General features: G+C 47.0%; 1 protein-coding gene across 1 annotated transcript; it reads right to left on the bottom strand.

Annotated features, from left to right (window-relative positions):
* Positions 1–277: 277 nt before the first annotated feature.
* DAPL1 (death associated protein like 1) lies at positions 278–10,166 on the bottom strand. Its single transcript, XM_073545683.1, has 4 exons — positions 9,994–10,166; positions 5,070–5,166; positions 3,096–3,156; positions 278–508 (listed from the first exon to the last, which is right to left on the bottom strand). The coding sequence occupies exons 1-4, from the start codon at positions 10,049–10,051 to the stop codon at positions 389–391; spliced, it is 336 nt and encodes a 111-aa protein (XP_073401784.1). The 5' UTR covers positions 10,052–10,166; the 3' UTR covers positions 278–388.
* Positions 10,167–12,748: the final 2,582 nt, after the last annotated feature.

Raw genomic sequence — 12,748 nt, 5'->3', positions numbered from 1 at the left:
CAATCCCTTTAAGTTTTCAGATCGTCACCATTACGCATTATATAACACGTTTACTGCATGCTTACCACTTATTTTGGCGCGCTCGCTCCTCTCCTGCAGGAGTCACAGCTCCGGCCTTTCTATAGCTCCAGTTTCTTCCCCCCTCCCTCCAGTCACATAATTTGGCCCTGTAGATGGACATGTACTTTCTTGCAGCCCCACCGCAGTAATGGCGGCTGTCCCTATAGTAGAGCTTTAGTTTGGAACATCAAAGTGAATGACTGGAGAAGACAATAGATTTTAAGTGCTTTTGTTTGTTTTTTTTTTTTTTTTATTATCAACAGGTACAAAATTGTATTTATACAAAGGCTGGTTCCCCATTAGTGGGCCGTCCGCAGGAAGGTTGTCGCTAACATCTGCGCGGCTGCTGGATAATTAGCTGTTTTTTGGGAAGGATGAGCTTTTCCACGGTGGGTCTGGGCTTCTGGTGAGCGAGTTGTGCTGCTTCTGCAGGAAATTCGTGGCTGAGCTGCAGGGACCAGAAAAGCAAAAAAAAGAAAAAAACCTGATTAACATGAACGTCCTTGACCAACTTGTAATTGCTGCATTTTAAATGGAGGGGCCTATATGAAGGTGTTACGTAACCCCATCCATTTTGTAATCTGCAAGACCTTTTGTGTCTTTAAAAAGGAAAACTATGGTTTGGGGGGGGGGGGGGGGTTACCTGCCACCGCTGCAGTGTAGCAGCAGTGGGTGAACATATGCAGTACTTACAAGCTCTTGCTGAGCTTGTAAATACTGCTCTGAACTAGCCTGGATCTTTATAGGGCACAGTTAGCGCTCAAACCGGCAGATGACAGTGCTACTGAGCTCTTCTGATGCTGCAGAGGAAGAGACAGTCCTGATCGCAGCATTGGAAAATGCACAGAGTTCGGGCCAGTGGAGCAATGATGCCGCTGGTCCAAACTGTCAATCAAGCAGGAATGAAAGCAGTATTAAGTCAATTAGACTGCAACTGCCTACCCCCCCCCCCCCCCCCATCATGCCAGCCTCAGTGCACCATTTGTAATGGCCAGTCCTTGCACTGGTGCAGGAAGATGCGCGAGGACAGTTACAATGGGCACTCACATGCATCTTCCAACACCTGTATTGTTTTCAAGGATCAGGACAGGTAGAAGAAGCCCAACGGCCACCTCGTCCTTCTGACGCAGAGACCAGAGTGCATTCTTGGCAGCCACGCTTATTGAAAAATATCGGCGCACAGACAAAAAATGTTTTGCCCTAAGAGTTTAAGGTGGAAAGTTCCTCCCAAGGGACACATACTGTGCTGGGTGCCACACCAATTTTTTTTAAACCACGCTTACCCTGCTTTTAGCAAGTCCTTTATAACCATCCATATAGAAATATGGCTCCTAGTGAACCCCATTACAGTTCCCACATCATGGCCACCACATTGATACTCACATACAGTATGATGCCCCCATATCCCTGCTCCTCTGTGACCATACTTGTCTCTGCTGTCGAATCACGGGACCTGGGGGTCCATCAGTCTCTACCCAGACAGAATGTATCCACGATCTGACGGTTCCCTGCCCCACCACCGTACTAAAATGCACTGGTGACGACGTACATACAGGTGAAGTCAGGAGATACCCCAGACCTTCCGTTCTATGGCAGCCTCCCAAATTCAGGACCGTTGGGAGGCATGGCTACATGGCGCTCACCTCTGTTCTGTTTGCAGAGAAATTCATCCAATATAAAGTCTTTGTCTCTCCGAGCAACTATTATGGAGTGAGGAGAGATCCTGTAAGGATACGGTAGTGACACCGCTGCTATGTAGGATCAAAGCCAGACAGTCAGTGAGACATCTCACCGACCGAGATGCACTGATAAGCAAAGCGACTGGATTTTTAGCCATTTTCCTGAGCGACTTCAGTCCCCATTATCGGTGTCTCCAGCACCGGAGGAGTGCAGCTGCTCCACGGATGTAGACGGCAGCGCAGAGTTTACCTGTTCTTCGTTCTATCAGATGCCTCACAACGAGGAGATGCTCACATCAGAGAAAATCCATAATCTGTCCACCACGGCAGAAGCGCTGATTGCTGCAGCACCAGGTGCCTCTGGTACATGCATATACTCTGTCGTACCCGGCCACGCATCTCCATAAAGTCATCAGAAAATGGACCATTGTTTATGTCAGGTATTAATGCTAAAGACGACAGTCACCAGTTTGATCACATCATTGAATGGTCACTACAGAGCTGAGCAAAACATTTATGCATTTTTAATTTCTCATCTCCTTGTATAGATATTTGCTTGTCAAGTTTAGATCCAACTACTTGTCAAGACTAAAAGGGGCATTAGCAGAGATTATATAGGGGCAGCTACCTTCTTCCCCCTGCATGACACTGCCCAACCATAAGCAAGAAGTGTCAAAAAAAAAAAAAAAAAAAAAAAAAAAGCCCTTACAGAATGACAGAACAGATCTTTTCCTTTGAGACATGTAATGATAGACAGCTCGGCTTTCCTCCGATCTGACTGCTGGTAGTTTCTGTGTAGAGCAGAGCTATGTGTCATGACAAAGAAGTCTACAAGAGGCGTTCGTAACGGTACACACAGTAGCTGTAGCTCTGCTTTAATCTACTCACTAGATGCCGGCAGTGAGATCATGGAGAAGAGCAGGGCTGTCTATCATTACACATCTCACAAGAGAAAGCCTATTCTAAGATTCTATAAGTGCACTTATCACCCCCCCCCCCCCAGGGGTGTTAATTTGGTCCCCTGCATGACACCTCCTGCTTATGATTGGGCAAGGTCATGCAGGGGTGCAAGAAGACAACCCCCAGATGAGAATCTCTGCCAACACCCCCTTGTTATTAACACAAGTTAGGTCCTAATCTTTACAAGCCAATACATCTTCAACGGATAAAAAATAAATAAGAACCTACATTTTATTAAGCTCTGCGGCCACCATTTCATGACTAGTAGTAAAGCAAAAAAATAGTTTCTGGAAACTACGCCAAGTTCCTCCCCTTCCAATGACATTTTTGCAGTATTGGACGAAGACTCATTGTTAACCAGACACAGACTTCTAGAAAGTGTAAGAAGACACCGACCTTCTCTAGAGCTCCAGGTAGGAGATTCATGGTTTGCACCTTCGGCAGGTTCACCACAGAGCTGTCAAGAGGAAGGAGACAAGACATGGTGTAATAGACTTTAAAGCAGCTTTCCTCCATCTAATGAGGATCAGTGAGGTGTAACACCTCACCGCACAGTCATGATACAATACCATGTGGAACGGGCAGGAATGTGCAGAACTTCTCCTGCATTTGGCCAATTATTAACACAAGAACTTGTGACATTCTCAGAACGTTCAGTGGCTCCGCAGACACGATGCCTTCCAAGGCGAGCAAGAAAATTACTACTGCTCAGCTTTTATGTAAAGATTATTATAATAAATTGGTGCAATAGTTTGCACCCTGCTGAGGACCATCTTCTGATGCCTTCACCCAAGCACCAAGATGTGACAAGGGGTCCAGGACGATGCCACCTATATCAGGACTAGTTCACATGACTAGCTGTCTTACCGGCACTTGTGATTTTCTTCTCCTCTCACTTCCTCAAACTCAATGTGGACAAATCTGAACTCATCTTAACCCCCCCCCCCCCCTCACAGATCTTCCTTACCTGACCCATCTATGCCTCGGAGTAACCCTTGACTCTGCCCTGTACATCCAAGCTCTACCTCCTGTTGCCTCCAGCTCAAAAATATTTTCAAAATACATCCTTTCCTCAACCTACTAAAATGCTTGCGCATGCCCTCATCATTTCCCGCCTCGACTACTGCAACATCCTTTTTTGTTGCCTCCTCGCTAACACCCTCGCACCTCTCCAGTCCATCCTCGACTCTGCTGCCAGACTAATTCATCTCTCTCCTCGCTACTCCTCCCCTCTGCAAATCTCTTCACTTGCTCCCATTCCCTCAGCATATCCAGTTCAAATGACTAATACTGACCTACGAGGCCATCCATAACCTGTCTCCTCCATATGTCTCTGAACTAATTGCTCAATACCTTCCCTCACGTAATCTCCGGTCCTCCCAAGACCTCCTTCTCTCCTCCACAATTATTCGCTCCTCACCCAACCGCCTCCAAGACTTCTCCCGAATATCCCCAGTCCTATGGAATTCTTTGCCCCAACATGTCCAGCTACCAACCATACTCAGATCCTTCAGATAGAACCTGAAAACCCATCTTTTCATGAAAGCCTACAGCATGCAATGACCCTGCTGTCCTCCTCACCACTACCGGAGCTACCGACTCACCATCACCAGAGCTGCTGCAACCCCCGAACCTACTGTCTCCTTCCCCACCATCCTGTAGAATGTAAGCCCACAAGGGCACATAATCATTTTTATAGCAAAAAAAAAAAAAAAAAGGTCATAATTCTACCACATTAATCTGTTTAATGATATTTTCACCCAGCTGAAGACTGCACTTTATCGAAAAGTTAAGGGAATCGGTCATGTAAAGTAAAGAAATTTACTGGTAGATATTGCGTTAATCTGCAGGATAATGGCATTCTGACAGATGTGGTGCTGGCACTGAGAGCCCCTCTGCCAGGGGGAAATAAACTTTATTACCTTCCCCTCTCCCCCCCAGCAGTCTCTCTCTTTCAAACATATGGGTGCTCAGTTCATATAGAGCCCTGGCAGGATCGCACAGCAGTCCTGAATGGATTCTCCAGTAGTGGACAACCCCCTTTAAGTAATCAAGTCATATCGGTGGAGGTCTGATAACCTGCACTCACTCCTCCCATGAGGTCCCCGCTGTGGCCAGAAGTCAGACCACCAGAGCTCAGTACATCACAGTGGATGCTCGGAGGTACTGCAGCATGGATCACATTCATTTCAACAGGAGCCGAGCTGTAATTCTCATGAACCGCCACCATTGTGCATGTGCTGTTCTAGCCAGCGCGAGACCCACTCATAGCTGATCGGAAGGGAAGGGATTTCGGAGCCCATTAAGAGTTAAATAAGATACGCACACTGCACGCGCCTTCATGCACAGTACCGCCGCATAACGCCATACCTTGGTGTTTCAGGTGCAGTTTTCTTTGCAGTTTTTTCTGGTGTAAAGTTTTCTTCATTTCCTTGTTTTTTGGAGACTCGCATGCCTCCAGCTTTAACTGTAAAGAGAAAAACAATGTGAAGAACCAAAAGCCAAGAAAGAATCCAGGCAGCAGGGGGGGGGGGGGGGGAAATAAAAAAAAAAAAAATTTACGGGAACTGCTTTATCTAGGCAGCATGGCTTGTTCATTCCTCTCTTGTATAGATATGTTCACATGGAGTAAATACGTTTTTGAATATCCAGTGTGCATTTGCTGTGAAATTTATGGCAGATTTTTGGGGTTAGGGCGCAGACTTGCAGTTTTAGCCGTCTTAGGCTAGTTTCAAATTTGAGTATGGAGGAGCTGCGAATTTCCTCCGTGAAGCTCCGCCCACTGCAGAACCTCCTCCGGTCAGCTCCGCCTACTTCTGCACACGAACCCTATCTTTAACTTTGGGTACACAGGTCACGCAGATGTATGTGGATGCCTTCGCATGCGTTGTTTTGACGATGCAGCGACCGCTTCAAATGCCATCATGTTGCGTTCGACGCGGGTTGCCACATCGTCAAAGTGACATGCGGAGGCATCTGCATACATCCGCACGACCTGTATACCCAAAGTTAAAGATAGGGTACCCGGGCCGCATGCAGAGCTGACTGGAGGAGGTGCGGCAGTGGGCGGAGCTTCATGGAGGACGTCAGCAGCTCCACCAGACACAAATGTGAAACTAGCCTTAGGCTATGTGCCCACGATAGCGTTTTTAAACGCTCAGGAAAAGGATCCCCTTCCCAGAAATCGCGCATCTTTTTCCACGTGTTTTTTGCGTGATTTATGACACACGATTTCTGGGATCATTGGGGATGGCTAAAAACGCTCAGCAATGCGGGAATTAATGAGCATGCTGCGTTTTTAGCCGCTAAGCGATTCCTGAGCATGCATTGGCACAAAAAGCCAAAAACGCATGCTAATTAATTTGATGCATCTTTTAAGCATTTCTGCAGTGTCTGAGCCGGCACAAACGCTGCGGAAATGCTTAACAAAACGCATCGTGGGCACACAGCCTATATAGGTTTGTATATAGATTAGCCACATTTAACAGGGCTTAAGACATGTCAATAGTCAGTGATAAAAAAAAAACTAGATAAATAATGGAGCTTGGGCTGAACGATGGCTTGTCTAATAAACAGATGGCCATGTGTGGATGCCACACTTATGCTAAAGGTGCTGTCACACTTAGCGATGTACCAGTGATCCCAACCAGCGATATGACGCGGTCAGGATCGCTGGTACATCGCTAAGTGGTCGCTAGTGAGCTGCCACACAGGCAGATCTCACCAGCGACATCGCAGGGGTCGGGGGTCGCTACTTACCTGTCAGACGTGGCGATCCTGCATCCTCCCGCCCGCGTCCATGCGTCGCTCGTCTCCACAGCAGGAAGCTGACGACGAGAAACGGCCCCGGACGTTCTCACGCGATCAGCGATGACAGCGGGGGAGCCGGTCGGAGGTAAGTATCAGACATAGCGATATCACTAGCAATATCACTATAACGTCATAAAACCAGTGACGTTACAGCGATATCGCTTAGTGTGACAGGCCCTTAAGGCCGGGGTCAGACTTGTGATAAACACACGTCTCAATACCCAGCCTGCCGCTGGCACTCGGACCGGAGTGTGCGGCTGCATGTATTTCTATGAAGCTGAGCGCTCCGGTCCTGAGTGCCGGGGGGTATTGATGCGCGAGTTTATCACAAGTATGACCCCGGCCTAAGAGGGTGTTTCAGACTCCATTAGGGTGTGTGCACACGCTGTGGATTCTGCTGTGGATCCGCAGCGGTTTTGGCCCTGCGGATCCGCAGCCGTTTCTGCTGCGGTGTACAGTACCATAATATCCTATGGGAAGTGGAAACCGCAGTGCAGACAGTGTGGACTTTTCCGCACGGTTTTGAAACCGCAGAAAGAATTTACATGTCAATTCTTTCTGCAGATTCCGCCGCGGTTTACCATCTCCTCCATTGTAGAGGTGATAAACCGCAGGTCTTTTGACCTGCGGATTTTGCAAAATCCACGTGGATCAATCCACAGCATGTGCACATACCCTTAGTGGGGTTGCAACAATCAAACAAAAGGTGATAGCTTGTCCAGATGAGCAGGCTTGGACTGGCCCACCGGGGGAACTGGTGAATTTCCTGGTGGGCCCCACGTCCCAACCTGAGATGTGACTAATAGTGATGAGCAAATGTGCTTGGATAAGGTGTTATCTGAGCATGCTCAGGTGCCTTCAGAGTGACTTCAGCATGCTCAAATAATATTTTCAAGTCCCCACATGTCTCGTGGATATTCCACAGCCGCGAGACATGGAGACTCTAAAGGCTCATTCACACGTCAGTATTTTGCATCAGTGTTTGTATGCCAAAGCCAGGAATGGAACTTACCGAGAAAAAATATATATATAATTTAAAGGCTGACTCCTGTTCTTTATTTTGGAGACATTCCTGGTTTTGGCATACAAATACTGATGAAATACTGATCAAAAATACTGATGTGTGAAAGAGGCCTAACATAGTATTCAGGCATGCCGAAGTTACTGATATCACCTGAGCATGCTCAGATAACACCTTCTCTGAACACGGTCGCTCATCACTATGTATAGTCTATTTGCGCAAATCTAGAGTGCAAAAACATTCAGGAGATTAGGGTAAATTGTCAGTGCTACACATTACATTGCTCAGTTCTGCTCGTCCATGGAATTCAGAATATTCTCATTGTGAAACTTTGCATGAAAACTGCAAACTACCGGGAATTCCTGCTCAGTGGATTTTATGTTCATTGTTGAAAATACAAGACGAAGGCCCGGCTGTGAGAATTGTGATCTCTCGAAGGAGAAAGGCAAGGAATGTTCACAAACAAACAATAATTTGCAAGAAAGACACTGGACGTGCAGTTTTTTTTTTTTTGTTTTTTAAGTAACCCATTAATCGACGATGACCTCCTTCCCCTTTTTTCTAACATTGTCTGAGACTCGTGTCTAGCCTGAGGGTGTGTGCACACGCTGCGGATCCACAGCAGTTTTTGCTGCGGTGTACAGTACCATAATATCCTATGGATATTAAACACCGCAGTGCAGACTGTGCAAATTTTTCCACACGGTTTTCCTGTGGTTTCTAAACCGCAGAAAGAATTGACATGTCAATTCTTTCTGCGGATTCTGCTGCGGTTTGCCATCTCCTCCATTGTGGAGATGAAAAACCGCAGGTCTTTTGACTTGCAGATTTTACAAAATCCGGGCGGTCAAATCTGCACCCCAATCCACAGCATGTGCACGTACCCATACAATGCGTGTGAATGGGATTCACTCAGCTGATAAAATCATAGTGACAGATGGCCACTAAACAGCTGCACGGATTATCACTACGCGGGACTAGTGTGACAACTTCGGAGAGGTTCACAAAAAAAGAAAAACCCAAACAGACACACACAAACTGTTTGTAGCCCCCACCCACAAAAAAAAAAAAAAAAAAAAAAAAAAAGGGATGTGCACAAAGTTAAATCAATGCACACATTAAATACAGACACATCTTTAATGAAGCAGGTGCCAGAAAGCCACAAGACTTCATCATAGAGAAAAGTTATTTATTTTGCTATCTTATTCCACAGCACTTTACAGATATTATCATCCCTGTCCCCATTGGGGCTCAATCTAAATTCCCTATCAGTAGGTCTTTGGAGTGTGGGAGGAAACCAGAGGACAGTGCTAACCTCTGAGCCACCAGGCCGGAGCTACACTGAAATTGAAAGTGGAGTAAGATTAAAAAAAAAAAAAAAAAAAAAAAAAAGTTTGTGAGTTGCATGGTGAGTATGTCACAGACAACCATGAAAAAAAAAAAAAAAAAATCAAAATGGCTTAAAAAATGGGTTGGATTATAAAATGACATAAAGCACCTGAACATGTGATATTAATTAGAAAGAACCATTGGCATATTTTGGTGGGACAACCAATTAGTTTGTGAACTGAAACATATTACACAATATTGCTGCCACCGCCTTCCCCTTTAAATGCATATTTAGCAGCTCAGATAAACATGCAAGCTGATACTCAAGGTTCAAGAGTGGGAGTGATCCCCTCCCCCAATGGCACCTCCCATGCACATCAGCACGTGTGGTCATTACGTTTGCAAAAAAACAAACAAAAAAACTATATATAAGTAGTATATATCTTGTGGTTTTTAATTCCACCTCATAGGGGGTAGGGCTTTGGTAGTACGGACAGACCTACGTAGCACTGGTGTTGGTGGTGACCTTACTGGATTCACTCACTGGTGTACACAGACATATGCCAGGGTGGCACCAACACGACAGGGTATGTGCACACGGTGCGGATTCTGCTGCGTTGTACAGTACCTTTATTTCCTATGCAAATAAAAAAAAGCAGTGCACATGCTGCGGTTTTGCTGCGGTTTACAATCCGCAGCATGTCAATTGTTTGGTGCAGAAACGCTGCAGTTTTACACCTCATCCATTATGAGGTGTAAAACCGCTGGACTTTTGTCCTGCAGATTTACCTGCGGTTTTCTCTCCAAAATCCGCACACCCAAAAAAACTACATGTGCACATCGCCTTACTCTGCTTTGGCCAGACTAGTAACAACAAACTGACCCTTTACCAGAGTGATAGATTCACCTCCCAGCTCTGACACTACAAGAAACAAAATCAGTCCTGTGCAGATGCCCCCTGGCCCCACTCACCTGCAGATGCCCCCTGGCCCCACTCACCTGCAGATGCCCCCTGGCCCCACTCACCTGCAGATGCCCCCTGGCCCCACTCACCTGCAGATGCCCCCTGGCCCCACTCACCTGCAGATGCCCCCTGGCCCCACTCACCTGCAGATGCCCCCTGGCCCCACTCACCTGCAGGAAGGCGGCCTCCCTTCAGCTCGGTGGTCTGCGCAGCCCCCTCTCTCGCCATCCTCTCTGCTACTTACACTTTGTTTTCTGCTCCCGTCCCGCTCAGCCCTGGGCTTTATACTGAGGGCGCGGCGGGGCCCGGGCTTTGTTCTCATTGTCACTGGGGATCAGCTGAGTCTTAAATCTTCACTTGAGTCTGATACAAAGTAGCACAGAGCGTCACCCCGACAATGAGGAGAGGGGAGCGGCGCCTGGTCACTTTCTGCAGGACTTTGCGGGTGTTTGGTGTCGGGAGCCCCCCTGAGTGGGGCCCTGCGTGTTTTGCTCGACTGTGGAACGGACAAAATACAGGAAATAGGGCGAGGTGCCGCGTGTGCCGCAGGGCGAGGGCGCGTTATTACCGGGGGGTGCGAACAGCAAAATGAATGCAGAATTTTCTGCAACTAGTCCCATTAATCTTTCCTCATAGACTGTAAGCTTGCGAGCAGGGCCCTCACTCCTCTTGGTATCTGTTATGATCTATGTGATTATTGTTATGCTGTAATGTCTATTGTCTGTACAAGTCCCCTCTGAAATGTAAAGTGCTGCGGAATATGTCGGCGCTATAGAAATAAAATTTATTATTATTATTATTATTATTAATCTGAATAAGGGTCACTTTAGAAAACCGGGCCTGAGCTGCAAAATGGCTGCCGCTCACATAGGACGGGTGTTCAGATGAAGACATTTCTGCGGCAACTTTTTACCAAACTTTAGGAGACCCTCGGTGAGTTTCCGCGTGGAGTAATTCATCTGGATTTACTGCGGATTGGACGCTGTGTGCAGCCACAGCAGAGCGGAGGGGATATAATGACATCCTGTCTCCACTATGCGTGCAGGGACGCGGGTGACAGACCCAATATTACGGACATGCGGCGTGTCTCTTTAGACTGCAGCATGTCTATTTATCTTGTGGAGAAAATTCTGTGTATAATTCTATGTATATGATTCAGTGATTCCGCATCAATGAACACATGCGGTATCACCGCGCATAGAAAGGGGGAGCGGCACTCTGGGCGGAGCGGGGTTTCCGCAGCGTCCAAAGCGCCGGCAATACCCTAAGTCCAGCTAAAAAAAAAAATGCCTATAGAAAACTTATACGTTGACACCACAACTGGTGCTCGGCTTTGGTTCTCCTTCTGATGCGTCTTTTGGGGAGAAAATGGTGTCTGTAGTCACATCGGAAAGTCCGGACAGCGCCTCCCGGCATGGAGACTGAGGCAGGATGCTCGGGGTTAAGCCACAGTCACACAGACATGATTCCTGGACTATGAGGCTGTCAGGAGACTAGTGGCAAATCCATGTGTTGTGGTCAATGCTCAGACTGCGCCGCACGGATGTGTGAACCCGGGATTGTAAGCACCACAGAGCAGCGTGCATAAAGCTCCTGCCGGAGCTGCAGGCACCAGAGTTTGTCCTGGGTGAAGGCGATCAGCTCACCTGTGTGAGAGTATCCACATTAGAGGCCAAGGGTGATTGTCAGAGGGGATCAGCGAACACATCCAGACTAGTGAGCGTCCTGGGATAAGGTGTTATCTGAGCATGCTCATGAGCTACCCGAGTGTCTTCAGGGTGCTGGAATAATATGTTCCAGTCTCTGCCCCTGCATGTCTCCCGGCTGTTAGACAACCACAATACATGCAGGGATTGCCTAACAAACAGGTAATCCCCGCATGTATTTCAGCTGTCGAGCAGCCGCGGGGACTCAAACGTATTTTTCGAGCACGCCGAAGACACTCGGTTAGCACACGAGCATGCTCAGATAACACCTTATCCCAGCACGCTCACTCATCACTAATCCAGACGTCTGTGAGTCACATACTTTTTCTGTTTTTGCACGGATAGAACACGTAACTTTTATAATCTATGGCGCTGTTCACATGTCCATGTATTTTTGCAGACCGTGTGTCAGCAAAAAACTCATGTGCACGTGTTTGTTTTTGATCAGTCACAAAAATTACCTATACATGTGTATGGGTCCAAGCAAATCGCAGAAGGCACATGGATGGCATCCATGATGAACACTGCAATGCACAGGAGAAGATTTAAAAATTTTCTATTTTTCCATATGTGAACATCATTGATGAAAGTGTTCTGTCCAGAAATATAATTGCTGTCTAGAGTTTAGTCATTTTTTGTGCCTCAGGTATTACAGACATCGTATTTTCTGTGTATCTGAATCCTTCCTATATTTTTATATTGTAAGGTAACAGCACCATCTGCTGGCGGTTTAATGTATACATTCTAGTTCAGTTTACAATTTGTTATGTGTAGTTCCTAGGGCATTGTGGTCTTATTATGACACTGTGAGTGTAGGTTTTCACGCTGCGTACGTGCAACACTTTGGATGCAGCGGAAAGCCCGCTCCGCCCAAAGTGCCGCCCCTTTTGTACGCATGGTGATACCACATGTGTTCATTGAAAACATGCGGAATCACCGCATCCTATCCATAGTCTGGATTATTTATCGTGCGGAGACGGAGCGTCTCCGCAAGATAAATACACATGCTGTGGTCTGGAAAGAAGCGCCGCATGTCCGTAATTTCGGGTGTGTCACCCGCGTCCCTGCACGCATAGTGGAGACGGGATTTCATAAAATCCCTTCCACTATGCTGTAACATCTGGATGCTGCGGATTGAACGCAGAGGCTGTACGCAGCGTTCAATCCACAGGAAATCCTGAACGTGGAAACATACCCTGAGAAGAACAGCAGCCATTGT

The sequence above is a fragment of the Dendrobates tinctorius genome, unplaced genomic scaffold (genome assembly GCF_039654945.1).
Source record: "Dendrobates tinctorius isolate UK_male_01 unplaced genomic scaffold, ASM3965494v1 ptg000143l, whole genome shotgun sequence".
In the NCBI taxonomy this organism is placed as follows: domain Eukaryota; kingdom Metazoa; phylum Chordata; class Amphibia; order Anura; family Dendrobatidae; genus Dendrobates; species Dendrobates tinctorius.
Note: the sequence above shows the minus strand (reverse complement) of the source record. Positions and strands in the feature narration are given on the sequence as shown.